General features: G+C 37.5%; 2 protein-coding genes across 5 annotated transcripts; one reads left to right on the forward strand and one right to left on the reverse strand.

Moving 5' to 3' along the window:
• Positions 1-2,199: 2,199 nt before the first annotated feature.
• Positions 2,200-5,884, reverse strand: LOC136239621 (guanine nucleotide-binding protein subunit alpha-14-like). The gene is made up of 8 exons (XM_066030388.1): positions 5,726-5,884; positions 5,344-5,480; positions 4,737-4,921; positions 4,314-4,468; positions 2,993-3,124; positions 2,808-2,937; positions 2,611-2,764; positions 2,200-2,555 (listed from the first exon to the last, which is right to left on the reverse strand). The coding sequence occupies exons 2-8, from the start codon at positions 5,468-5,470 to the stop codon at positions 2,365-2,367; spliced, it is 1,074 nt and encodes a 357-aa protein (XP_065886460.1). The 5' UTR covers positions 5,471-5,480; positions 5,726-5,884; the 3' UTR covers positions 2,200-2,364.
• A 99-nt stretch (positions 5,885-5,983) lies between these two features.
• Positions 5,984-26,609, forward strand: LOC136239620 (guanine nucleotide-binding protein subunit alpha-14-like). 4 transcript variants are annotated; one of them, XM_066030384.1, is made up of 8 exons: positions 5,984-6,140; positions 6,337-6,473; positions 6,665-6,849; positions 7,142-7,299; positions 7,616-7,744; positions 8,214-8,349; positions 25,104-25,263; positions 26,206-26,609. In XM_066030384.1, exons 2-8 carry the CDS (start codon positions 6,356-6,358, stop codon positions 26,397-26,399), a joined length of 1,080 nt encoding a protein of 359 aa, XP_065886456.1. In that variant the 5' UTR covers positions 5,984-6,140; positions 6,337-6,355; the 3' UTR covers positions 26,400-26,609. The 4 variants fall into 4 exon arrangements, with proteins under 4 accessions (XP_065886456.1, XP_065886457.1, XP_065886458.1 ...); XM_066030385.1 differs by lacking the exons at positions 25,104-25,263; positions 26,206-26,609 and adding exons at positions 14,868-15,027; positions 15,349-15,666; XM_066030386.1 differs by having other exon boundaries at positions 6,021-6,140; positions 6,261-6,473.
• Positions 26,610-26,982: the final 373 nt, after the last annotated feature.

The following is a 26,982-nucleotide window of genomic DNA, read 5'->3' on the forward strand; positions in this document are numbered from 1 at the left end:
CCCAATTACAAACTAGAATAGACTTTTACAAATTTTCCTTTTTTCCCTCCACTGTTAAGTTATGGAACGCTCTCCCCCCACTGTAATTAACTCCCCTACACTTAATCAGTTTTGTAATATGATTAATACCTGTGCGTTATAATCTCCTTCGATTTCTGCACAGTAACAGATAGCTATATATATAGATACCTTGAAACTTTTTACGTACTGGTGCTAACGGTAGTAGCGCGTTTATATCAATCATAAGCGTCCTTCATAAGCACCACTATTAGGAACACAAACATTATCTGTGACCTGATCTTGGAAAACCTACCTTTTTGGCACATGGGCCAATTTTCTGTTTGATAGTTTAAATGAGGTATACTGAGTGCTCACCTATCTTGTGTTAAAATTTCAGCTTAATATCTTGAAGCATTCCTGAGATATGGCCAATTTTCTGTCCTGTACATTACAAACTAACTTTAAGGTAATGCATGATGTACTGAGTTCTGTGAGTGATCAAGGGTGACAAATCACTTTGTTTACCAATAATTCCATTCTTACCATCTAAAATACTTTAAAAGACATGTTTGATAGTTTAATGAAGTATTCTTGGTACTTTTCTGCAATTAAATACCATGTATCATTGTCTAAGACTAAGTTTTAGCCATTCCAGCACCTGAACAAATCACCCAATTTGTAAGTTAATTGTTGTCCCAGCATGTGAGTATATATATGGTTAGCTTTTATCCTCCATATAGTCTAATCATTACTCAAAACCTTACATCTAAAGTTCGACTATATGCTTATGACACCTTAATCTATCGTAACATTTTGAATGAACAGGACATTGTTGTTCTTCAGAATGATTTGAATACAATAATGAAGTGGTCTATAGACTGGCAAATGTCATTTAGCTAACCCAAACAAATCTGAATTTCTAAGAATTACAAACAAAATCAACTACATTTCATCCACAGGCTGAATACCATTTGAGAAATTGCCAAATACCCTAAGTTAATCATGCAAAATATCTGGGTGTGATTATTGACAAGCATTTAAACTGGACTGAACATGTTAATATGATAACAGCTAAGGCTAACTCTGTAGGAGGGTTTTTACAACTTAACTTATGCAAATGTCAAAAGTTCTTCCTATACTATGTTCACCCCATATTGGACTCAGTACACCCGGCTGCAGTGTCTGCCGTCAACACAACATATCTAAAATTGAGATGGTACAGAGAAGGGCAGCATGTTTTGTGACTGATAATAATGACTGGAATGCTAGTGTGACAGATATGCTGCAACATCTGTAGTGGGAGCCCTTACAAGATAGACGAAATAGCTTCCACGCCATCACAATGTATAAAATAGTTAACAATTTAATTGACATTAATCCACCTGAAGGATGCTTACAGCTAACTAACAGTATTACCAGGGGTCATCCACTCCGATTCACACAGTTGTAAACCAACGTAGACTCTTAGAAAATATTTTATCCTCATGCTATTAGACTCTGGAACAGCTTGCCAACTAATGCAGTAACATCAACTAGCCTTGAAACTTTTAAAAGTAAATTGAACATGTAACTATATTAATTACTTTTCCCTTTTTTCTTTTTGTACAATTATAGTTTGTACAGTAAATAATACATTTTGGGAGTGTCTGCAAATCCGCGAAAATTTTATTTTTAGCAACATTGCTCAACCTCGGTTGTGCGGTACCCTGTACTCTCAGCATGCTGTCTCAGTGTTGTACTCCGATCTTCGTCCTCGGTCAAACTCGAAGAATAAGCCTTGACCTTCGAAATTTTCGCTTGACCTCGACCAAATTTCTGTATATTTTAGTAAAATTACGCTCACGTTGCTTTTCTAAAAGTATCGATCGTGGTATAGACTACACTTCATAAATCCATAGATAGAATATAGTAATACCATCTATGACAAATCACGTTTTGTCCTTTGACCAGTGACCAGTTGAAAATTCTAGTTTGGCTTTTGACTTTCACGGAGGATGAAGATCGGAGTACTAATCAGCTCACGCGACCTTAATTAAATTAACCGCAAAGATCCTAGCCTGGATCGGACAAGACGCGCTCCTTCTAGGACTCGTACGCAGGTAATTATCAACTGTTATTATTGTTAACACTTTACAGCGTCCAGCACTGATGGTGTAACACAACAAATTCTATGCTACAACATTAACACAACTCAATAGATAATTTAGTCACTATTATATACACTGTTAATAATCCTGTAACATAAAGCAATGTCAGTATACATCCTTGACATCACATGTAATTAAAAATAAAGACTTTCTTTACAAGTAAATAATAATTAGTGGTTTACTGTAGCAGTATATGACGTGTGGTGGGTTGTTCTTGTCACATTAAGTTGAACTGATTCAAGTGTAAGTCCAGTATGGCAGTCTTCACGTCTTGGAATACCTTCTTTATGTTGTCAGTATCCGTAGCACATGTCTTGTGTGAAAACATCGACCGCTTGGCATTTTCGTTTTGGTCGAAAAACATCATTTTGATGAACTCCAGTGCCTTCTCGGAGTCATTGTCCGGACCTATGTAGTATGTACAAACAATGGATAAACATCACAAATACCAAGTTTGCCATACCAGTGTATTCAGGAAAGTGCTCTCTCAGAGGAGAGTGGGTTATCTTCTTCAAGAACAAGTCATGCTTGTTGAGGAAAATGATGATGGCCGTATTGAAAAAGAACTCAAGCACGATGATGTTACCAAAGAGAGCAACACTCTCCAACAGTCGATTCTGAAACAATTAATAAAAAACAGAAGTAAAAACTACCACACACCTGGGTGTCATCTTCAGCCAACACCTGATCGTATTCGCTCACTGCCACAAGGAAGATGATCGCTTGTACTTTATCAAAGCAGTGAATCCATTTTCGCCTCTCTGACCTTTGTCCGCCAACATCAACCATCCTGCAACAAAGATTAAAACTTTCAATTCATTATGTATATACCCTTTAATGCTTACCTAAACTGGAGGTCCCGACTAATACGGAAGGTGTACTCCACTATTCCTGTGGTTGGCACCCTCACACGCAGCACATCATCAATTGATGGTATATAATCTGCTACACACAGTCGGTCAAGCCCATCTAGGTAACTAGAAGAAGAATAACAGCATATAACACCATTCCTTGCAAACTGATAGTATTTTTATCACCTATACAACATGGTTACTATCACACCTACCTTAACTACCACCAACTAACAGACAACACTAAAACAACAACTTTATTAAACCAACTGCACACAAAATAACATTCACTAACAATAATACAACAAAGTTTTAACACAACAAAACTTGAGACAAAACTTCACACCAAAGTTAACCTACTGGATATACACTTTTCGAGAGCCAAACATTTCTCCTTCCTTTCCAACACAAGATAACCACAGTATTATAGAGGGGTGCACAATTAAGACACTATTCAAAAAGACACAGCTCAAAAAAATACAGCTCGAAAAAGTGCCGGTAGGTGGCAATATTCGAGGTGCCAATAATAAAGCGCGCGCCACGGTAGTTGGCTTAGCAACTGTTGCTAGCTAGTTTGGTTGGATTCACACCAAAGTGGCGAGAGCGGGTATTGTTGGTTGTTGCAAGCAGCTGCTCCAATATTTGTTGGTGAACAACGAAACAAGCACTGCAACAAGTAATCGTAAATCCTGTCAGCTGTTACAAGCTCTTCGTGTCTTGTGTCTTGTCCTAGCGAGTCAGCCAGTGCAGCAAGCCAGGTGCAGGGAACTATCGCTGGAAGTAGCTACAGTTTCAGCTGGGAAAACACAGCTTTGTGTAAGTGAGAGTAACTTTTAAAAAAGTGATTGTCCTTTTACCTTTTACACAGGGGCAAGATACACAGCAGCAGTATTACTAAAGAAAAGATATCTGTTGATAGCTAAACTAAAGCTGATAGCATTAAACTTGTCCACAAAGCTGTTGCTATTGGTGACTTTTCAGTGTAGAGCAAAGAGAAGTAGGAGTCTATAGCATATAAGGTAATGATTGGTGTTGAACACAGCAAGGTCACCTATAGAGAAAGTGATAAAGTATGTGAGACATTACATTATGGCTGCTGTTATCCCATAGTGATTGGACACAAAAGCTATTGAGTGGTACAAGGTTAGTTGCTATATACAACACTACATTACAATATACAACACTACATTACAATTACTTAACACTCAAGTTTGTGATATACAGAACCCAAATATGAAATTCCATCTAAATCAAAAATAAGTAAATATTTGGTACACATTCTGTGCATAGGTGGGTTGGGGGGTGGTGTACTTACTAATTAGCTGAGTCAGATAGTTGGAATTCATTCCTTCTTTGATAACACTGCTGGATACCAGGGTCCTGCCACACCATCATAATCTTACTCTGAAGGTCAGGACTGATGGATTCTGGTGGGCAGGCAACGATTCCTTTCAGGCTTTCTGCCACACTCTATAACGTAATGGTAACATATATCAACCAATACTTCCCAGAATGGTATCATGTTATATAACCAAACATACTGGAATATCATTTCCAGTATGACATGAGATGTGTTGATGTACAGTACAATAGAGAACAAACAAATACTAATCAATTCACACAATAAATGTTATAATCATTATTAATTAATAGGATGAGTGTTGAATTTGTGATTCCTTATGTAAACAACATAACATTTCTATAGCAACACATCCTTATACATTGTTAGGGTAATCACCTTAGTTTCTTCTGACTTGTAAGAGACCTTTAGCTTTCCCATAGCATGGGCAAGATTGTGGATGGCAACGTAGACATTCTGGTAGATTTGTTGTTTGTATTTCAGTCTCTCTTCATCAGAATACCCTCCACCGTGAATCACTTTCATCTGCTTGATGAACGTGCTCTTTCCAGCTTCCCCAATTCCTGTTATAATAATATCTTCAAAACTAGTATAATACTATTATACAATAGCTTTGGTAAACCAATAGCAAGTGATAGGTCTGTATAAGCATACACCTGTGTGCAAGCATACCTCTACATTAGCAATACCATACAATATATAATATAATATTTATATTCATTGTATGTTATGGGAGCATGCAAAACTGTAACTATAGGTGTTAAATACTAGCTGTTATAAGGAATGTAAGCTGGTGTATACAGTACCTCTTAGTGCTATAAACACAGATGTATAATTTTTGCACCTCTGTTGCTAAGGGTGATCTGAACTTGTTTCACTTAATAAAACACAATTGTTTAGCTACTCAATACTTTTTTACCATTGTTCTATCATGTCAAACACAATCGCATACAACACAAGATCTTTCTACATTTCTAAAACTGACCTAAGAGGAGCAACTTGTGCTCATTCTTATCTTGTTTCTTCTGCGTCTTCAACTCTTGTTCGATGGCCTTGTTCAGTTCCCATTGCTGCCTCTGCTCTCCAGATAGACAACAGGCCGGCAGAGCCATAGTACATACACTGCAGAAACAAAAAGAAAAAAAAGATTATTAATCTCTCAAGATTAATGGAACCACTTGACAATCACTGGATGGACTGGCAAATGGTGTATTGTACCAGAGTCTCACAGCTTTTATAAGAGTACTGGGGACCCAAGAATGTATTTTACACCTAATAGAAGCATAAGGTAGTGTTTACCCCGTGGGTTCTGTTCATATTTGTCACACCTTGAGGAACATGCGCGCTAATACCAATACTTAACATACCTAAAACAGACGGACACTTTATAGACGCAGTAGTCTCCTCTCTGATACTCTGACCATAGACTACTTTCGTTACACTACTCTTCGAATATGGCGTCTGTGAAAATTTTTTAGTCACTAAAATTATCGCCGTTTATTTTGTGGGGGCGCGTAGATTAGAACAGAAATTAGTCAAGATATTTGTAATCATTGCTCAAACATGCTGCACAAGATGATTACGGAAAGGTCAACAATAATTTACAGTTTGTTGGCATTTGTCTGATCTTGTGTGACTTTTACCATTTTTCTCACGTGAGATAAAGCATGAATAAATTAGGTGGCTATTTTTAGCACAGCCATATATAATTCTAATTAAGGAAAGAATTTTTTTCTGGTGTAACGGGAGCGAGTGTCAGCCAGCCAGTCACTGTTACCCGAGGTAAGGGGTCACACTATCTGACTTTGATTTTGTTGTTAAATGTACCGCAATACTAGTTGTATCAGCACGTGCGTTAAACAGTTTACACTATGCCATTATCGAGATTGCTGTGTTTGATAGACATGTGTTTGTAGTAAATCATTGAAAGGTGTTTGGATACAACAGCGGCTGTTATTTGGAGTTGTACAATTCTCAGTAGGTAACAGCCAACGACAATGAATTGTATGAAATCGGAGGCAGAACGGGAGCAGGCACGTGTGGACAGGTTGATTACTCGCCAGCTAAGAGAGGACAAGCGAAGCCTAAAGCAAGAGCTAAAGTTGCTGCTATTAGGTTATCAGTGTGTGTAGAACAGTAGTTGTAAAGTGTTCTGTTATTTGTTAGTATAGTTGTTATGCACCATTAGAATGGGATTGTTGTGTATTGTGCTTTGTGGGATTGTGTGAATTTACAGCTTTGAGGAATAGCAACATTCCTATATTATTTTCAAACTGTCATACTTGTTATTTGTTACTATTGTTCAGGTACTGGTGAGTCTGGCAAGAGTACTTTTATTAAGCAGATGAGAATCATCCATGGACAGGGATACAGCGAAGAAGATAGGAAAGCTTATATCGGACAAGTGCACAGCAATGTGTTTATGGCAATTAAGGCTCTAGTACTTGCCATGAATCAGCTGTCAATTAAATATGAAAATCCTGCTAATCAGGTTGGTGTACTAGTAAGACATGTAGGGGTGCCTGTAACCCCTTCCATTATACATGTGCTAATATTGATGGTAGAAGGGATGAAAGTATTTTGGCTGTCTTCCTAATATGAGGTCATCCCTCTGCATATTTTCAGTTCATTGTAAAGGTCTTTGAGCCCACCAGCCAATACACTTGATCTTCTATCACTACAGAATCATTTGCACTTAGTGCAACTTGATCTGTACCATGTCTGACAAATTGTAGACATGATCATGTAATATGTTGTAATGGTCAATGTGTCTATCCTTTTAGGAAGCATGGAAGAAATTTGCTGATATTGACCCCAACAAAATGATGGAAATTAGCAGCAGCGATCATACCTTGATACTCCAGTTATGGAGGGATCCCGGCATCTCCAAAGAGTGTTACAGTCGGAGGAGAGAGTTCCAGTTATCGGATTCTGCTAAATAGTAATTAACAGTAGTGTAACAATGGTTCGATTTGTATTAGTGTTCCATTTGCGCATGTTTAATCTTGCATGGTTCCAGGATGTGATAGTTTTTCATGAGCACAAAAAATACCCTACCTTGCACATAACTGTTGTCACCTATAGCCATGTTTGGAAATTTTGAGAAATGTGTTGAGAAATTTACATCCATGGGAAAACTCTACATGACATTGCAAGGCTATTCTGCTACCATGCAAAATTTGAACAATACAGTGTAATGATTTCCTGTTGGTTTAATGTGTTACTATATTTATCATGTTTAATACATTTTTGTGTAGCTATTTGGATGATCTGGATCGTATCTGTGGCAAAGATTATGTCCCAACTGTGCAGGATGTATTGAGAGTGCGTGTGCCAACCTCTGGAATCGTGGAATACCTTTTCCCCATTCAAAATGTGACGTTTAGGTTGGTCAGATTGTATTACGTTTGTATGTGTGAATATTGTGATATTTTTTATATTTGATGACAAGTTCTTGTGGTAGTGTTAGGTATAATATATTTGTGTTAGAGAAGTTTTGGTATAGTGTAGTGATAAGGTGATATAATACACAATTCATTTTATTAATCATGGTGAGTGTTGCTTTGTTTCATAGCTGTTTCATCTAACCACATATGATGGTTAGTATACACAAAATTATTCACTTTGAGTTCATTTTATTAGTCATTAGTGATTCATTAGCAACAGTAGGTTCACCTTGTTGTAGAGTGCCCAGACTGTTTGGACCAGATGCTTATTATTCTCTAGTTAATAGTACTGTGCTGGAAAATAAAGATAAAACCGGTGCTTAGGGTAGTAGACATGCATTGTATGGCTGATATCACTCTGTGTGTACAAGTATTTGCAAACTATTAATATTCTTAATTATATTCTTAGGATGGTGGATGTTGGTGGACAGAGATCAGAAAGAAGAAAATGGATTCACTGTTTTGAGGGAGTCACTTCTGTTTTGTTCTTGGTCGCAATCAGTGAATATGACCAGGTGTTGAGTTATTCTGAAGCTGAAGGAGAGGTCTGTTAATATTGTGTTATTGTTGTGACATGGCTAATGTCCTGTAATGCATCAAGACAATGTACTATGTTTATTTGGTTAAACACTGGTGATTTTAATGGGAGCAGCAGTGCTCAATTAGCAGTCAGCGAGTTTTGAGGCCTCACCATAAAGGAGTAGGAGATGTCTATGTTATTTCATGGCTCCTATAGAAAATATCAGAGAAGAAATAACTGGGAAACGGTAATGAACTATGTTTAATAGATACAGTAGTGTTAACAGATGGTAGACAATTCAATCACCACGAATAGTAAATAAATGGCCATACGTTCTCTATGTGTAATGCTTCACTATACAAATACCATGATATGTATATATACTATATGCATGTATTATCTTATTACACAATTCTATTAATGCTGCATGTGGGACTTGTCCTACAGTACTGATTCAATGGCTTATCGTAATCATTTAAAGGGTGTGATTATTCGGTGACATTTAAGCTGAGTAATATCTGTCCAGAAATGGTTGGTCATGACATTTTGAAACCAAACCCATTTAATTCCGACCTCTAGTAGAAGTACACAGCATCCATTATCACAGTTATCAGTGTTCTTCAGCCGTGCAACATGGTAATCGACTTTTCTTTTTAACAAGCGAGTGCTTCATTGTGTTTGAATGAGTTTCAAAGTATTGGTACATGCCATGGTAATGTCATTGGGCTACGACGTGTGGCCAACCTTCAATGATATTTGTTTGTACTTTGTCATTTCTATGTCTCAAAAAGAATTAGTAAACACTAGAACAGAAATAGTCATTGGCCACACATTAAGGCTGCATTTTATTTGTAACCCTTAGTAGTGACCACAGCAACCAATGCTTAACCAAATAACAATAGTATTTGATGTATTTCTGTAATATTTGTAACCTCTAACATACCATATTGTTATAATACATGGGTGGCAGTGGTCTTGGTGGTGTTAATGAAACATTGCTAATTTGATGTGTGGTCAGCCTATCATTTGCTACTGGGGATTTCTTAATCTTTGTACTGTCTATGTACAATGTGTTCACATGTGCGTCCTTTGTGTGTACTGTTTGTTACCTGTAACGTGTGATGAGATGTGTGTAGCTGAGTGAAACATTGAAGCACGAGTTTAACACCAACAAGTGGCCAAGCCGGTTGATCTGGTTTACCGGTTGCAGATGGGAAGTATCACATTTTTGCTTTGCGCTTTACAGAGTACAGACGTGTTGCAAAGATTTGGAAATCCCCAGCAACGTGTGGAGTTTGGTTGTATGTAACAGCAGCATGCACAGCAACAGCTATGGCAGTGAAATAGAAATTGTGTTTAAAGCTAAACAGTGGTAAAGTATAATTGTTGATAATGACAGTAATATGCAATAAAGCTGCTACACTATTTTATAAGAGGGGTCAAGTTGTAGTGTACTTGATAGCACTAATGTTAGGAATGTGTTTGAAAAGGAAGATGTTCATGGTATGGATTGGATAATGGAGCCATAGTTGAGAAGCATCATTTCACCAGTCTAATACCATTGTAGTAACAAGTGTACACTTAATAGAATGACGACATTAAAACTACTGGTCATTAAAGTATAACATATTTGGTAGCATAGCTTCCTTCTTGGTGTTAATGTTCTTTTGCTCATAGTAATTTGTTAACCTCACACATCTATGAATAACCAGCGATTATCTGGTTAATGTTTAATATGATGTCAAGCAGATACCTCTATTGATTGACTGCATGGTCTAGTGTATTATATTAGCCTGTGATAAATGATTGTGTGGAGTAACATGGATGTTTCAGTAATTGTCCGTTTACTTGAAATGGATGTGTATGTGAACAACAGGTCTTTGCTTGCCAGCTTTTCATGTTAAACAGCTATTACAAGTACACAAAAAAAAATTAGAATTTTTAGCTGGAGTAGGGACCATAGCTCATTGATAAAAAGTACTGAAACAAGCTGGAGTAGTGCACGATATTAAATCACAGTAAAACAATAAGAAGTATTATATCCCTACTGTGCTTAAGATACCATAACAGAGACACACAGTAAGGATTAGTGATGTGCGATATGTGATATATATCGATAGATCGTGATAAAATTTTCTATATCGTGATATAAACCTAGGTATAGATTTTGGCTATAATTAGAAAAAAATCTAGCCAAGATGTCATTGTACACTGTACATTTTTTGACAAAAGAGCTTGCAATGTTGTATGCTAGTCATGTACATACGTACAATGTAATATTGTACTTCTAGTACGTCACTGCTACAAGTGTCATCAGTGTAAATACACAAGCTGAGTGATGAGTTTGTATATTGCGATATATATCGTATCGAGATATATTGTGTGCTATAATCGTGATAGGAAAACTTCCTATATCGCACACCACTAGTAGGGATATAGCACTTCTTATTGTTTTACTGTGATTTAATATCGTTTCCTACTCCAGCTTGTTTCAGTACTTTCTATCGATGTGCTATGGTCCCTACTCTAGTTGAAAATTCCAATTTTTTTTTTGTGTACTTGTTTGTTAACTTTTTTTGTGAATATTATGACTGGTGAACTCATACATACCGCATCAAAAGAAAGAAATGGCGCAGCCCTCCACAGCTATATCAATTATTGTCTGAAAAGTGAAGTATCCATTACGCTTCGTTGTCAGCTATACCAATCAAGAACAGCACCCCTGCAATCCATGCATACCGCATCAAAAGAAAGGGGGGAAATGGTACCACGTGCCCCAGTTATATCAATTATCATCTGAAAAGTGAAGTATCTATTATGCTTCGTTGTCAGCTATGTTCAACCAATTACATAGCAGTAAGAACTGTTCTGAAAGCACCCCTGTAATCAAAGTAGCCACTGAAAAATATGGACGATTTCCGTTACGAAGGGAAGCCATCACGTGTTACCACCAAATTGACACTTCGCTGTCAGCAAAAATGAATGAACACAAAGGAGGACACTGGTAAGTTCATGAAGAATGTATTGTACATACTGTGGTATGCCAAAAAGCACCTCTTGGACCAAAGCGACGTTGAACAGTAAAAAAATCAAGTTCGTAGCCTTAACCGTTACCGAGTTATGCTTGTCTGATGGCATCAGTCAGTCAGTCACTACGTTATATATATATTTTTTTAAATTCTGTAGCATTTTGTTGAAAACATTTCAGGTTGATTTGAAAACTTGTTTGGGCTTAGTTTTACCTAATCAATACTGCCTCATTGTTGTCTGGGAAAGTGAGGCTAGTTTTTGGGTGATTCCTTTAACACTGTTGTGTTTTCTCATGGTTTAGTGACTGATTTAGGCTAAATGCAGCAACCATTATTAAGAGATATACTTGTTACTTCACACACTCATGAACTGATACGCCATCTAATACTCTTGGATACTATTCAGGTGTATAGCACATGTTAGGAAAATGTTAACTATATATACAAGTGCATGGTAAACTTCTAATTGTGTTGCTGTGTAATGAAAGGCCTTCCCTGGTGTGCAAGACAAAAACAATTACGTTAATACAGCCTGTAAACTATTCTACAATGTCCTTGCAGTAACACAAGCCATTCTTTGGTTCTTCAGAAGGTATGCAAATAGCTGCTCTAGTCAATTGCACTTCAATGCAATAACACACAAACACTATATTAATCTTTGTGCAATACCAAGAGTCATCAACCCAGAAAGTGGGACACCTTCAGCCAGCAGTATAGATCCACTACCAGGGCTCAACCCAGAATATTAACCTAGAGGGGGCGAAGTAAGTCGCTTCGGATTCTAGGGGGGTCTGGGGGCATGCTCCCCCAGGAAAATTTTGAAAATTTAGGTGTAAATATACTCAATTTTGGTGAAATTTTACTGTGATGCCATTGAATATTGACCATTGGATTATACAACTTTGGGATCAATTAAACCTTTCCATTTCTCAAGGCTTTAGGTATAAACCTAGGGGGGGCAATAGCTAACCCAGAGGGGGCCTGTGCCCCCCCCCGCCCCCCCCTAGATTAACCCCTGACTACAGTGAAATTGATAATGACTCAAAAATAAATTCATCAAGTGACTTGTATTGCGTTGTGCCTTATTGATCTTGTAGCAGTTTCCGGGTTAACGATAGTATAATGTACCCTACACAATAAAGTGAATTATTTCAACCTCTAATTGAGAGATCACAGTAAAAACTTGTAACACTTCTTTAGCAGCTGACTGGACTGCTTTGTAAGTACTAATAGTTAGCCTGTATCAACACTATGCCAATTAAACTCCATGTATATAACATGTATAAATCGTATTTGACTGGTTAATAGCTGCAGCTACTATCACTTTCAGCAAGGAAAACCCTGCGGCTACTATGCAGGGGCGGCTTCTATGGGCTTGTGTGGCAGCAGCCCATGGTGTTTATACGGATTCACGAGTGACTTACTTTTTAATCACCCTTCATTAGAATTTCTCTCAAAAATACTCTTTCCTGGCTTAAAATAACTTCTTTGTCCGGTTTCTGCTTCAAACGTGTGTCTTATCAACACTTGCATCAGTATATTCATATACAAGCTGCGGCTCTTATGACAATAATTCTAGGTTGTGGAGTGGCTACTATCCGGGGGTGGCTATTATACAAGCCGTGGCTATTAACCGGTCGAATACAGTTTCTTTGGATGATATATAGCAATTTTTTAGTGAATGTAGTGCTTTAGGAAACTTTGTGGAGAGATGGTAAATGAAGTGCTATAGCCAATAGTGCTGTAAACGAACTACTATATAAGAATATAATACGTTCACTCTACCTTGTAACCTAGATACAGCACAAAATGCACTGCAGTGTAAATCAATCTGTGCCAAACCGAGCTGGCACGGGTTGGCCCCGGGCCAGGATACAATGTGAAAACACATTCTGGCTGGTCAACTCAGTCAACAATAATTGCTTCTGTTGGCCACACGGCAGGTGTTTTCTACACTCCAGAAGTATTCTACAACATACCGTAAGATGTGCTATTCTTCCGGTAGACTCCTAGCTGTTTTGTTCTACTGACATTGGCAAGGGAGGCACCCACTAACTATCATAACATTGCACAGCTTATTCTTCACATTGTTACTACAATTTCAGTACAGTTTTACTAAGTGCCTAATCAAAGAATTGTCTTATACATTGTGCACTCATTATTGTTTGGCGCATGCAGTCCCCAGCATGCTTTCTGGCAGTAGTGTGAACTAGGGCTGACTCAAGCTTGATAACTTGGGTAGTCTTGAGTTAAAAGTAACCCAGGACAGTGTTATCAAAATTGTGGTAGCAATTTTTGTTATATAACTGTATGCGGCCCATGGCAATCTCTTGTTTTGTTTGCCACTTCTCAGCAGCTAGAAATTGCAAGCATCAAATCTGTCTGCTAGAATTCTATACATTATGTGGTACACTTTGTATAGGCTTCCTTCATGCCTAATTTCCTGATTGAATACTTCTTATGGTGCTAGTAGGTTAGCGGGGGTGCAAGCTTTGAATAGTTTAACATAATAAGCAAAAAAAGAAATACCCAAGAAGATTATGGTGAGTAACTCATATGTACAAATGTGCTAATTACTACCATTACTCGTCGTCATTACCCAGGGACACTGTTGTTATATCAATTTTGAAATTGGCAGTTTGCTGAAGTGTACACTTGTAAGCCATATCTGTTTTTGGTAAAAAGGACGTACAAGTCTACTGCCATCAGGATGTTGTATGTTAGGTTTCCTCACATGGCATTCTTATTACTGGACTTCGACCATTGGTTATGCCATCTTTGACCATTGGTTATGCCATCTTAGTCGGCTTCTCATTTATGATCACATTATAGCAATCACATCATTATTGGGGCATTCATTTTAGTCCAGTAGGTAGAAGATGAACTATAACATGTCTGGATGGTGATCAGGAAGATATAGCTAAAGCACACATACCATATGAAGGGATGTACACACACCACACATATTACACATTATGCTACATCTATACTGCACGCGGCGTTCACATACAAATGCTCATGTGTACAACACACCTTATGAGGTTTTCTATTCTCAATGTATTGCATATTCAGAGTATGCTTGATTGAATTGTTCTTGGTACTTGCGTTATGTCATCTTCCTTTGTTATTCTCTTTGTAAAGTATTGACATGCGGGCTACAAAGACAGTGTAACAATGGTACCCATCTTAACCAATATTTATTTTATCCTTGTGTGGCCACAATCGAGAGGTTTCATAACAATGCACCAAGTAATATCTGTGCTTTTGTGTGCATGCTAAGCAATTCTATTTTCTTGAAAAAAATCTGTCAGTAACTAAGAAATAGTCACATTGGTTATATTTAGTAAGTAAATATATTTGTTGGTATTTATCATACGAGGACACTATTTTTTTATACCCGTGTTATATATATATATTCCGTGTTTCGATTAGTTAGTTTTTTTCATGTGCGTTGGTCCACAGGGACTTGCAGTGTAGGTTTAGATACTCACTGCTAACTTATTATTGTTTTTAGAAAGTTAATCGTATGGAGGAGAGTAAAGCCTTGTTTGAGACTATTATCACCTACCCATGGTTTGCAAAGTCTTCCATTGTTTTGTTCCTTAATAAAAAGGACATCTTGGAGGAGAAAATTGCCTACTCTCACTTGGCTGAGTATTTCCCAGATTACACAGGTACATATGTGTTAAGTGTTGGTACATGGTAGCTGTATTGTAATGAGATATTGTATGCTTGTACTGTTGTAAATGTAGTGTAACCTGTTAATATAGACACGTCCTCAATCTAGACACTTTGTTTTAAGGTCGTAATCTGACAAGAGACCTTGATAATCAGGACTCTATTGACTGTCCGTATTTAGGCTCATTGCACAAAGACTCTATAGTATTAGCAGGCCTATGTTTCCATAGTCTGATAATAGTGTCCTTATAGTTAGGACGTAGTGTAGTAGTTGTCTTCCCTGTAGGTATAGGATATTATAACTTGCTATTTTGCAGGTCCTAAGCAAGATTTTGAATCAGCTCGTGAGTTCATTTGCCGAATGTTTGTCAATTGTCAACCAGAGAAGGCTACCAGTATATACCCCCACTTCACATGTGCTACAGACACCAACAACATCAAGTATATCTTTGAAGTAGTGAAGAACCACATCTTACAAAGCCACATCATCGAAGTGATCCCTGGAATTTAGTTTAACATCTTTAAAGATTATCTTTGTTATAAATAATTATAAACTTTATCGCCATGTAATAATATTATACTGGCTATACTTGTAATCTTACTACATGATATAGACTGAACTAGTGGTTTGTGTATCTTGTGGAAGAGATGGTTACTGTTGCCCACATGAGGTTACCACAGTCTTGTGAGCTTGCATGGATAAGAGTGTGTCTCTTAATAGTGTTAATATATTTACCACACTCTGTTGATAACAAATATGGCAGAATAGATTGTGTTAGCAGATGTTGTTTGATATTTCCTTTGCTACTAACATGTTCCCAACTAACCTTACATGGGGTGCTTGTACACATTTGATTGTATGTTGTTTTGTGTTGAATTAATTTTATGCAATACTGTACAACAAGAAATGTTGATGGAAGAAAATGTCACTTTTCATCAACTTGAAGTGTTTACGAAACGATCTAAGCACCTTGTAATGTGCGTATTGAATTAAAAGTGATAAGTCTTACCAATTCATCAACTTTTATCTTGTCATGTGATAAGTACATATAAAGAAACCAACCTCCACACTGCTGGCTGTTATATGCTGAAAAAATACCAGTTTTCACACCTGAGTGTTAAATATATACTTTATATGATAACCAACTGACCACCCATCCCACAATGTTTGGTGAAGTGTCCTACCACATATTGAGATGTTGTATAACAATAATTATTGAATGTTATATTGTTTGTTTTGAATTGTCTATGTTATCTTGTTATGGTCACATATGTATGTACAAAGTGTATCATACAGTACAGTAGTATTGTATGTTATATACAGTTAAAGCACCACTGTGCCTGTGTGTGGAAAATACAACACGAGGGAGGCTAATACAGTGTGAGGTGAAGCCAAGTTCTGTATTTGCCTCAAGACACCCTCCAAGTGCTGTATTTTTCGTACACAAAACATAGGCGGTGCTTTAAGTGTTATGTACCACTCTGCATGGGCAGTTCAAAATAATTTGTACATTGCACTGCTGCAGACCGCAGCGAGTGCATTATAACTTATAACGCACTGGTTGCAGTTTTGTAGACCACAACGAGTGCATTATACGTTATAATGCACCGACCGCAGTGCAATATACAGATATTGCACTGGTTGCGGTTTTGTACAATTGCCAGTGGCGAAGACCACTACGACACCTCACCTAATAGGTGGAAAGACACTTCACAGATCACTCGAATTCTTTTATAGCCTGACATGTTAAGGTCGATTGTGGGCCATAACGTCACCAATACGTATAATGTTTACAAGCAGCCAATGGCAATCGAAAAAGCCAATGTGGATGGCCACAACTCTAGTCTACATATATATAAACGTACTTGTACACCTTACTAGTCTGGTGCCATCTTAGCCCAGATTAAACTGTAGTCCACTTCGACAATGACTCAATATAACAAATATATTCTAAATAATACTAACCTTTACGTTCGATTGTGGTAACTAGTTTTGTCATGCTACCAGATTCGAGTTTAGCCAGTGTGAATAGTAAGAATTAGACTAGTATCGTTTAATAGTTAGGTTTTGTTTACTTAAACCATCTATTTAGCTGCTTTTTTCGCTCGAGAGAATCACTATGGCAATTAGTCTGGTGCTTAGTCTATATGGCACACTGGCATGCTGAGCACTACATGATGAGAGTCCAACAGCGAATGCAGGTTAGTGATATAATTTATCCCATAGAGTACTAGCTTTCAATATCTCAGGTGGCTGCAGTACTGCAGGGGGAACGTCATCGCAACGTGTGGCTTGGTTACCCACAATCGATGTTAGAAACCTGGCCTTTATAAGTGTTACAGCTGTCTTGTGAGACTCTCCCCACCTATTAGGTGAGTGGTACATAACAGTTATACAACGTGCACTCGTGCTCTGCCTGTATAAACGCACTTGCCTTTGGGCCTGACGGCCCTCAGGCTCGTGCGTTTATATCAGGCAGAGCACTCGTGGCCGTTGTATAACTATATAATATTGTACTTCCTGGTCATCTGGCTCAGAGCGATTTTCTCTAGTACTCAAACCGTTGCGATTTTTGGTGATCAGGATATCAGTAAATGTTTATATAATCTATTTCTAGTTGTAGAACAAACTAATAGGATTAGTTAGGCTAGTTTTAGCAATTTACAATGTCACACACATGATCAATCATGCTGTCTTAGTGGAGTCGTGTTTAAATAGCTTCATGATCAGATGATCAGTAAGTGTTTATATCTATTTCTAGCTGTAGAACGAACTTGTAGGATTAGTTGGCTGGTTTAGCAATTTACAGTGTGTTGTTTTTCTAACATTTCGTAAATACATTCTCCGCATAACTGTACTGTATTTGCCCAAGTGAGCTGTATTTGCCCAATTAGTTGCATAACTGTTCTGTATGACTTGTACAGTACAGTTATGCAGCTAATTAGTACTACATGAACAATACACTATGCAGCAAAATGTATTGTACTTTGCGTGGGAGGATCAAAGCGATGTTGCATACTGTATTGTCCATACAGTACTAATTAGCTGCATAACTGTACTGTACGAGTCATACAGAACAGTTATGCAGTTAATTGGGCAAATATGGTACAGTTATGTGGAGAATTTATTAAGGAATGTTATGAAAACAACAGTACCTGCATGACACTGTAAATTGCTATAACTAACCAAACTAATCCTGCCAGTTCGTTTTACGACTAGAAATAGATTGCGTAAGTACTTACTTATCATCTGATCACGAAGCTATTTAAACACGACTCCACTAAGACAGCGCTATTGATCACTTGTGTGACATTGTAAATCACTAAAACTAGCCAAACTAATCCTGTTAGTTCATTCTACGACTAGAAATAGATTAGTTAAACACTTACTGATATCCTGATAACCAAAAATCACAACGGTTTGAGTACTAGAGAAAATCACTCCAAGCCAAACGACCAGGAAGTACAATATAACACTTAAAGCACCGCCTATGCTTTTGTGCACGTGAAGTAAAGCACTCGGAGGGTGTCTTGAGGAAAATATAGCACTTGGCTTTGCTTCATGCTGTATTAGCTTTTTGACACGCCTCTTCATGCTGTATTTTCCGTAGATGCGCGGCAGTGCTTTAACTATAACATATATACAGTATATCAAACAGAAGTAGGGATCCCCCTGAAAATGATGCGCACCACCTAAAATGCCGCCTTTAAAAATCATCCTAGAGACATCTTACGCCACAAAAATCACCTTTATGGAATAGTATTAGTCCATCTAACATGAAATACAGCATTAAAAAAAACAACAACAAGAAAACACTACCGGTGACCGGATATAGAATTTTTTTTAAATTTCCAAAACTTGAAATTTCATCTCATTCACTGACCACAGTCACAAGCCTAGAGCTTAAACAAAGAAGCGCACAGTCACTATTTTACCAAACTCACCGGTAGGATGTGCCTTTTGAGGTTCTGACGAGTGTACACCCTGTGCGCCTTGTCTTTCCTTTTATCTTCATTCAGATTGGTTGTCTTCTTCTTCAAGCATCGAAACCATACCGAGGCGTTAATTTTCCATATCAACACTTCTGTAGACACCACAAAATTATTTCTGAAAACGCTTATGCTGCTTGTTTATGCTGCTTGCTTATGCTGCTGAAAGAGCGGGGTGCTTATAATTTCAAGTGTTGCACGTGAAACATTAAGACTGCTGAGTTGTCACTTCGACTTTTTCCAATGCCTGGACTGCAATCGATTAAGAAATGTGTTACTTAATAGACGGACTGATACGGCTTGTTCCACTGAACGCACTGACTCAGCCACTCAGTGCTGGACGGCGAGATCAGTGAGTGATTGGATAGTACTCGAGTGGGAATTGTATTACTTCATCCTGTATCGAGACCAAGCTCCAGACAACTGTTCATTCGAACAACTTCTGGCCCGGGTGAATAGAACGCAGACCATCATACTGAGACAGGTCATAGATCTGAGTGCCACTGCTACTACAATCAAAAGTAAGCTATACACACTACTATGGGCCTATGTGCTTTCAATTTTGGCACACTACATACTTTAATAAGCTGTACAGGAACTTAATAGCTAGCTAATGGTCTTCGTAGTTGTTATGTGTGTGTTTCTTATTTGCTACAGTTAGCTATTATATAGTACAACAAAAAAATAACTGAACAAACTAGTATTTAAAAATTGTTAATTTTGCCAAAGTAGGGACTTTTTCACCGAGCTATGCTGTAATACCATCATTCATCTCTTGTTTCACTACTTTTTATTGCATAGATCCCTACTTCAATTTTAAATTAACAATTTTTAAAATACTATCATTTAACCATTTCATGTCTAGCATGATCTATTAATTACGAAAAATTTGGAATTTTCAACTAGAGTAGGGACCGATAAAAAGTACTGAAACAAGCACAGTAGGCATATAACACTTCTTATTGTTTTACTGTGATTTAATATCGTGCACTACTCCAACTTGTTTCAGTACTTTTTATCTATGTGCTATGGTCCCTACTCTAATTGAAAATTCTAAATTTTTCTGTGTACTTGTTTGTTAACTTTTTTTGTAAATAATTATTATGACTGGTGAACCCTAGCATACCGCATCTGAAATGGCGCCATGTGCCCCAATTATTGTCTGAAAAGTGAAGTATCCATTACACTTTGTGGTCGGCTATGTTCAACCCGTTACACAGCAGTATGAATCAAGAACTGTTTGAAAACACCTCTGCTATCAAAATAGCCACTATGACAAATACGGATGATTTCCGTTACGAAGGGAAGCCATCACGTGCTATCGCCAAATGGACACTTTTCGTTGTCAGCAAAGATGAATGGGACACAAAGGAGGACACTGGTAAGTCCATGAAGAATGCATTGTATGTACTGCAGTATGCTAAAAGGCACCTGTTGGGCCAAAGCGGCATCAAACAGCAAAAAAATCAAGCTCGTAGCCTTAGCCATTATCGAGTTACGCTTGTCTGAAGGAATCAGTCAGTCAGTCAATAGTAGAAAATCCCATTAAATGAATTATTTTAAAATTCCGTAGCAACTTGTTGAAAGCGTTTCGGGTTGATCTGAAAGCTTGTTTGGACTTAGTTTTACCCAACCAATACTGCCTGATCGTTGTCAGAGGAAGTTAAGGCTGTTTTTGGGTGATATTATTTCGTGGGCCATGCCTACTCCTTTGTGGTCCCTACTATACAGTACTACCGTACTGTATGATAAATATTTAGAAGAAAGAATTTTACTGGCAGGGTTCATATCATAGCAGGGGTTATCTGCACTCATGTAAACATCAATCATATATAGCATTTTTGTCTGAAGGAAGTAAGCATTGTATAGTACAGATCCTTAGTTTGTGTGCTTTTTATGAGTAGCCTGCACAATTAAAAGTTTTAATTTATTTTTGGTACAGTGCTGCTATTTTCATGAGTGGTGACAGCTTCATGAATAGTGTGAAGTGCAGTATCATTTACGAGTTGTGGCAGCTAATTCATGAATAATGTGGAAAATAATTTTGCACATTTTTATTGAAAATTTCATTTCTCAAAAATTTATATATCCATGCAATCGCTTAATAGCAAAATAAGTAGATTAAATATTGGAGTGGTGGTGGAGTTATTTTCCATTACAATTGCTTGTTAACTTTTTTTAAAGAAAAGAATGCACAATATCCTTTGATGTCCGGAGGTCTTGTGAAGTTACTGCCTGTTGAAGAGTTACTAGTAACATGTGGTCTAGCTTGTGATTGTTTACTACATTCATAATCATCAAACAAAAATCGGCAAAGCAAAACACAAAAATAAGTCTTACTGTTGGGACAAGAAGGCGTCATTGGCACTGATGAGACGCTGACAGTGTTGGGAGTAATGCGTTACGTAATATTGTTACTTTTGTGGTAATCAAGTAATATAACGAAATACGCTATAAAAACAGGTAATATAACTCAAGTTACTTTACTTACAAATGTAACGCGTCTTAAGTAATATAGTTACTGTAATATTACGTAATATTATTACTATAAGTAACGAAGTTACTAATCTCGTTAGTAATCCACTGAGTAATGCCTAGCCACCACGAAGTAATGAAGCCTACTGAATGAAGCTTATTCACCAGCTTCTTGCTTATAACCAAGATTTGCACATTGTCCAACAGCGCAATTATGTCACGTGATAAGGTGGTAGTTTCACACGTGACAGCTTGAGGCTGTGTACACAAAGTAATATAATATGTAATATTATTATAGTTACTTTTTTTATGGGTAATATGTAACTATAACTAAATAGTTCAGTTGCAAGTAATATGTAACTAGTTACTTTAAAAAGTAACTTGCCCAACACTGGACGCTGACGCTATCAGCTTGGAAGATGAAACTCAAATACCCGCAGCCACACTTTCGCTCCTCAGACAATGTAGGCTTGGCTACCCTCAGGCCTCTAAATACCGTAGATTCCCTAAAATTTCGGCATCTCTAAATATTTGGCACTCCCTGTGCTTTGAACGCAATGTGCTCTAAATTTTGGCAAGTGGAAAGCAAGTTTCTATTATAAGCGCACTAATTTTTCGGCACTTGGAGTACTAGTTAACGAAGGTTTCTTTAGTACTGAGGATTCCCAGTGACCTCACATAATATGCTACCTCGATGCTGGATGAAGCACCAAGTGTGAAATTGTTCACGGAACGTGTCCAACGATATCATCGTGTGACATCATGGCTACCGCAAAACGATCTTCGTTTCTGTTCACAGAATAACATCTCTCCTGGAGCCCACAAACATGATGCACCCTCAGATATAACGCTCTGTTAAGTCATGGAACACTTCATGCAGCAACTGGGAGCTAGCGAGATTTAATTAATTATCACGAGATAGCTAGTTTAATAGTATTGATTGTGGTTTCTATTATTATTATTAGTGTCGAGAGACTGTATACAAAAGTAATGCAGTAATAACATTGATCATCTCTTCTGGATAATGTAGGCAATCACGGTATATAAGTTAGTGCTGAAGCGAAGTGAGTGTTGCGGCCAGTATCGTCAGTTCCGCCACAAGGCGTTCCTGTTAGTCCGGCCCTGTAGAAAGAAATCCAGAAAGTAACCAGTAAGCAGATCACAAATATCATAGCCATGAAGCGTGCAGACTGTATTAGGGATAGATCCCTAAAAATTCGACAATAACACCGGGTTGGTACATTTTTTTCCTAATTGTTCAGCCAGACACGAACGGAATTAATTTATTTCTGCCGAATTTTTAGGGAATCTACGGTAACATAGAAACCTTGTCAGCTTGTTCTAACTATAAATTTATCATAAACTCTTCAACACTAAAGTATGAGGCTAATTGCACACCAAAATGGATCTCCCAAGCTAATTATTCAAAGTAGTTAATTTTCAGTTATGTGCCGCCTGTTGCATAGCCCCACATACAGAGAATAACATGGGATCATTCCACTTACTTTGACTGTTGGGGGTGTAGTGTCAGATTACCTTGAAGGCATTAATCACTATGAGCTCTAGAGCTATGTTGTGCTGTTTATCTAACGTAATTATAACAACTAGGTAAATACAATGTAGTAAGGTGAAATGTGCTGATGCAAATGTCAGCTACAAGAAAAAGTTGTTACAAACCTTGAAGCTATTTTACGATGGTTACTTACAGTACTGCTCCAATGCAATGTCGTCCCGCAAGGGTGCAAGCGATTTAAAAAAAAAAGCTAATTAAAGGGTGTGGCATCCATTTTGCTTGCGAGTATTTCTTAACGGCTGGTTTAATGTAATTCTGCTCTTCTGCATACATGCTGGTGTGTCACACAAAATAAGAAAATGTAAGCCAAATTACAGGTTGAATATTTGGGTACTAACATGAACTTGTATTAGTGCATAGTATGAAACATGTGGTTATGGTACAATCAGGCCCAAACATGCCTTCAAAGCCATCCAGAATCCATACTTCTGATGAGTTTCAAGAATTTTAAAAATGTTTTCTACTAACTGATCCCTTCAGACAATGGCTGCTGACACTACAGGCTTGGTTTTTCACAGACAGACGAACAGACAGACACTACTTAATACATGCTTCTTAGGCGTGCCACAGAAGGTACAGTCCACGCATATCTTTGTGTCCCATTTCTTCTTGCATGTAGCATATAGGTGTTGGCTAGCGCACTATAGACCTTCAGCACTTGTGCTATAAAGCCTTAATAAATGAAAATAAATGTATTTTTGTGTGGTGTCTATCACATAGAATATTTGTGATTTTTGCACTCTGCCTAGTCAGCAGATCAGGTTCTTTGTATCCAAGAGTACAAACTGCAGAGTAGACAGCAAAGAAAAAATGCAGTTATTTTCTTTTGGGGTTTTGATTACTTTGTGACTACACAGTCCAATACTCTTGGTAGAGATGGGACAATACAGGATTTGAAAGTATTGATACATGTAATAGTTATATCATGGGTATGAGGGATTTTGCTGATATATGTACCCGAACCCTGAGGGGTAAGGGTGTATATATCAGCAAAATCCCGACCCAGTCATGGTATAATACTCAGGGCACACTCACTTTATAGGTGAAAGAACTACAGATCACTCACCCCATTTGTTTTATACACTAGCATCTGATGATCGATTGTGGTTTCAATTGCGTGGGCAAATAGCTCTCAGAACATTATTCCTACGTCATTGTGTTTCAACACATGCCAGGAACTTTTGATTGTGGGATTGATTTTTGGGGTAAAGTTTTAATACATTAAACCTTCTCTATTGTGGCAGTAAGTATGTTAAGTACTTAGGACTACAAGCTACTCACCTAGTTGTCATATTCTTCTTGTTTTGTGGTCTGCTCAATGGATAACATGCTCCTGCGCTGTGGGTAGGAATATGCATCCACACACCATCCAAGCATACAGATCATTCTTCTTAAAATGTAGTTTAGTTCCTGTCAAATCATCTAAACTTAACGACTACTCTAATGTGCAAATTTAAACACACAATGTGTTGCTCAATAAAACAAGTCTAAACGTTTTGTATCTTTGAACTGGTTGAGCATCAAAGCCATGAGCAAACCGCGTTCCCATGATATTGCCATGATATTGCCCTGGTAATATCTTGCAAGGTAAACCCTGAGCGGCGCCTTTGAATACTCACTCTAAAATGGTATATATTGTAATACTACAAAACATGTGCATATACACCCTGTATGTCAGAATTTCAAGACAGAGTATCTTCTCTAATCAAACTCTGTGACAATACTTACTAACTCAGTATTTTGGTTGTAAACTGGATATTTTGAAAACTTTATGCCAAACATAGCTAAGTATACACTGTTCCAATCAATACAGCTGAGATATTGTGGTACATGACTATTGGTACAGTAAAAATTGTATCAATATACCTGTATCACTCTCTTGTGTATTGTGATATGGCAATGTATTGATATATCATCCCATCTGGTCTGCATTATTTCTCTCTTAGGGGAGTGGGACCATACACAGTCCATGATATTGTCCAGTGTATATACACTGCAGCAGTGGGGGAATCTTGTATTGTTGTGTTATTGTAGGAGGTGAATCGTATGGAGGAGAGCAAGGCCTTGTTTGAGACAATCATCACCTATCCGTGGTTTCAGAAGTCGTCCTTTGTTTTGTTCTTCAATAAAACAGACATCTTAGAAGAGAAGATAATGCACTCTGATTTGGCCGATTACTTTCCAGCCTACACAGGTACGTAATGTTACATTGTCATTCACTGGTCGGTATACATGGAGAGATCCTTGTCTACTTACCGTATCTTTAGCCCATTATATTAATATGTATGATTAATGGGCTAAATGCTGTTGTGTTATACTAGTTTGTATTGTATGCTGTATTGTGTCTGTTACTATGTTATATAACAGTAACTAGTGTAACTGTCAATGGGAATGCAGTCACTAAATCTGGTAGTTATGATATAAAAAGTAATCAATGCAATTGTGTTGCCGTGATTAGTTTCATACTAAATACATGCTTGTTTAACGGTTGTAACTTGTGAATTATGTGGTTGTGTGGGCTTGGCTGGCCGAACAATGCAGTCATTATAGCCACATTATTTATGGTGCAATGGCTGATACTTGCTACAGCTTATTCTACTGTCTATGAGTTATTTTAAGACAGACCTCGAGCATTGGCAGACAATTTGATACAGCCAATGGTTGTAGTAGTATAGTAGTAATGGTTTCATCAGTTGTGTTAAATTTGTGTGTTGGCTATATGGTGTTTCAAACACTGATATGTTGTAATGGTATTGTTGGCTCTCCATAATGGAGATGTTGTGCTTGTTAGACAAGTTACCAAGGCAATCAATGGCTGATACCTACTCAGTGCTTTCTAGAGGCTGAATAACGTGTGTACGTCTTCTTGATTCAAGCTTCTAGCAATGGATGGCCTGTGTCTCGCTGTGCTTTAAGCTGACAAACAGAGTGGTGGCTTGGAAACTGCTTAACAATGTGCTTCGTTTCATCCTGATTGCGTGTATGCAATGTGACAAAACAAGTAAAAACAGGTACTTCTACACATGTTTGTCGTAATGTGTTTATGGTTATCCAGGAAGCAGTACATTAGTGATTTGTTAGATAATTGTTTACTGTCACTTAATCACATGTTTATTAGTATTTTTGTTAACTGTAGGTCCTACAAAAGACCACAAGGCAGCTCGAATATTTGTCCGTGACATGTTTATTCAAGCAGCTCCCCCACAGAGAGCCACCCAAATGTATCCACACTTCACTTGTGCTACCGATACTGAGAATATTAAGAGAATCTTTGAAGATGTACGAGCTCATATCTTGCAGGGCCATATCAGTGATGTGATAGGAGTGTAGAGTGAAGCATCTAACTTCTTTGTATAATTTATTTTATTATTCAATCTTCCTATGTTTTGTGTTTGTAGAAATACATCTATTATACATAGCAATCAACATACATACGTGTGTACACATATTATAGTTTATATAGACAACTACCACTTGTATTTTCTTTAACATCACATTTTCTATGCATCAATAATAGTTATAAAATTACCATGTATATAACAGGTCTACACCGTTGTTGTATTGTCCAATGTTATTACAACATGTGTAAAGAGACGTGTTTGAATTCTGGATATTGATTCAGCTTGTTTGTACAAGTCAAGAGAGATTCTCTTTGTTTTATGTTTGGCTTGTACGACACAGTGCGTGGCATTTGAGAAATGTGTTTTTAATCGTGTGACGCTTTTTTGAAAGACAACTGAATTTAGCGGAATTTGTAAATGCTCATTGTCAGCTATTACAGTTAATACTGTGCTCACCATAGTCAAAGGTTCTTATTGTCGATTGTTGCAGCTTAAGGAGAATGTTGTCCTTCACATTGTTCACAATGGTAAGTACCTAGTTAATGTAGTTTTTGTGTATTTTTGAAACTCCA

This window comes from Dysidea avara, chromosome 11 (assembly GCF_963678975.1).
Source record: "Dysidea avara chromosome 11, odDysAvar1.4, whole genome shotgun sequence".
NCBI lineage: Eukaryota > Metazoa > Porifera > Demospongiae > Dictyoceratida > Dysideidae > Dysidea > Dysidea avara.

What these genes read in the sequence shown, in the direction of transcription:
- LOC136239620 (XM_066030384.1), top strand. Translation starts at nt 6,356, where the DNA reads ATGAATTGTATGAAATCGGAGGCAGAACGGGAGCAGGCACGTGTGGAC. An exon ending in GCTAAAGTTGCTGCTATTAG is followed by an intron (nt 6,474 to 6,664) that starts GTTATCAGTGTG and finishes ACTATTGTTCAG; the next exon opens with GTACTGGTGAGTCTGGCAAG. An exon ending in ATTCTGAAGCTGAAGGAGAG is followed by an intron (nt 8,350 to 25,103) that starts GTCTGTTAATAT and finishes GTGTTATTGTAG; the next exon opens with GAGGTGAATCGTATGGAGGA.
- LOC136239621 (XM_066030388.1), bottom strand. Translation starts at nt 5,470, where the DNA reads ATGGCTCTGCCGGCCTGTTGTCTATCTGGAGAGCAGAGGCAGCAATGG. An exon ending in AGTCGGGACCTCCAGTTTAG is followed by an intron (nt 2,938 to 2,992) that starts GTAAGCATTAAA and finishes TCTTTGTTGCAG; the next exon opens with GATGGTTGATGTTGGCGGAC. An exon ending in GCACTTTCCTGAATACACTG is followed by an intron (nt 2,556 to 2,610) that starts GTATGGCAAACT and finishes CATACTACATAG; the next exon opens with GTCCGGACAATGACTCCGAG.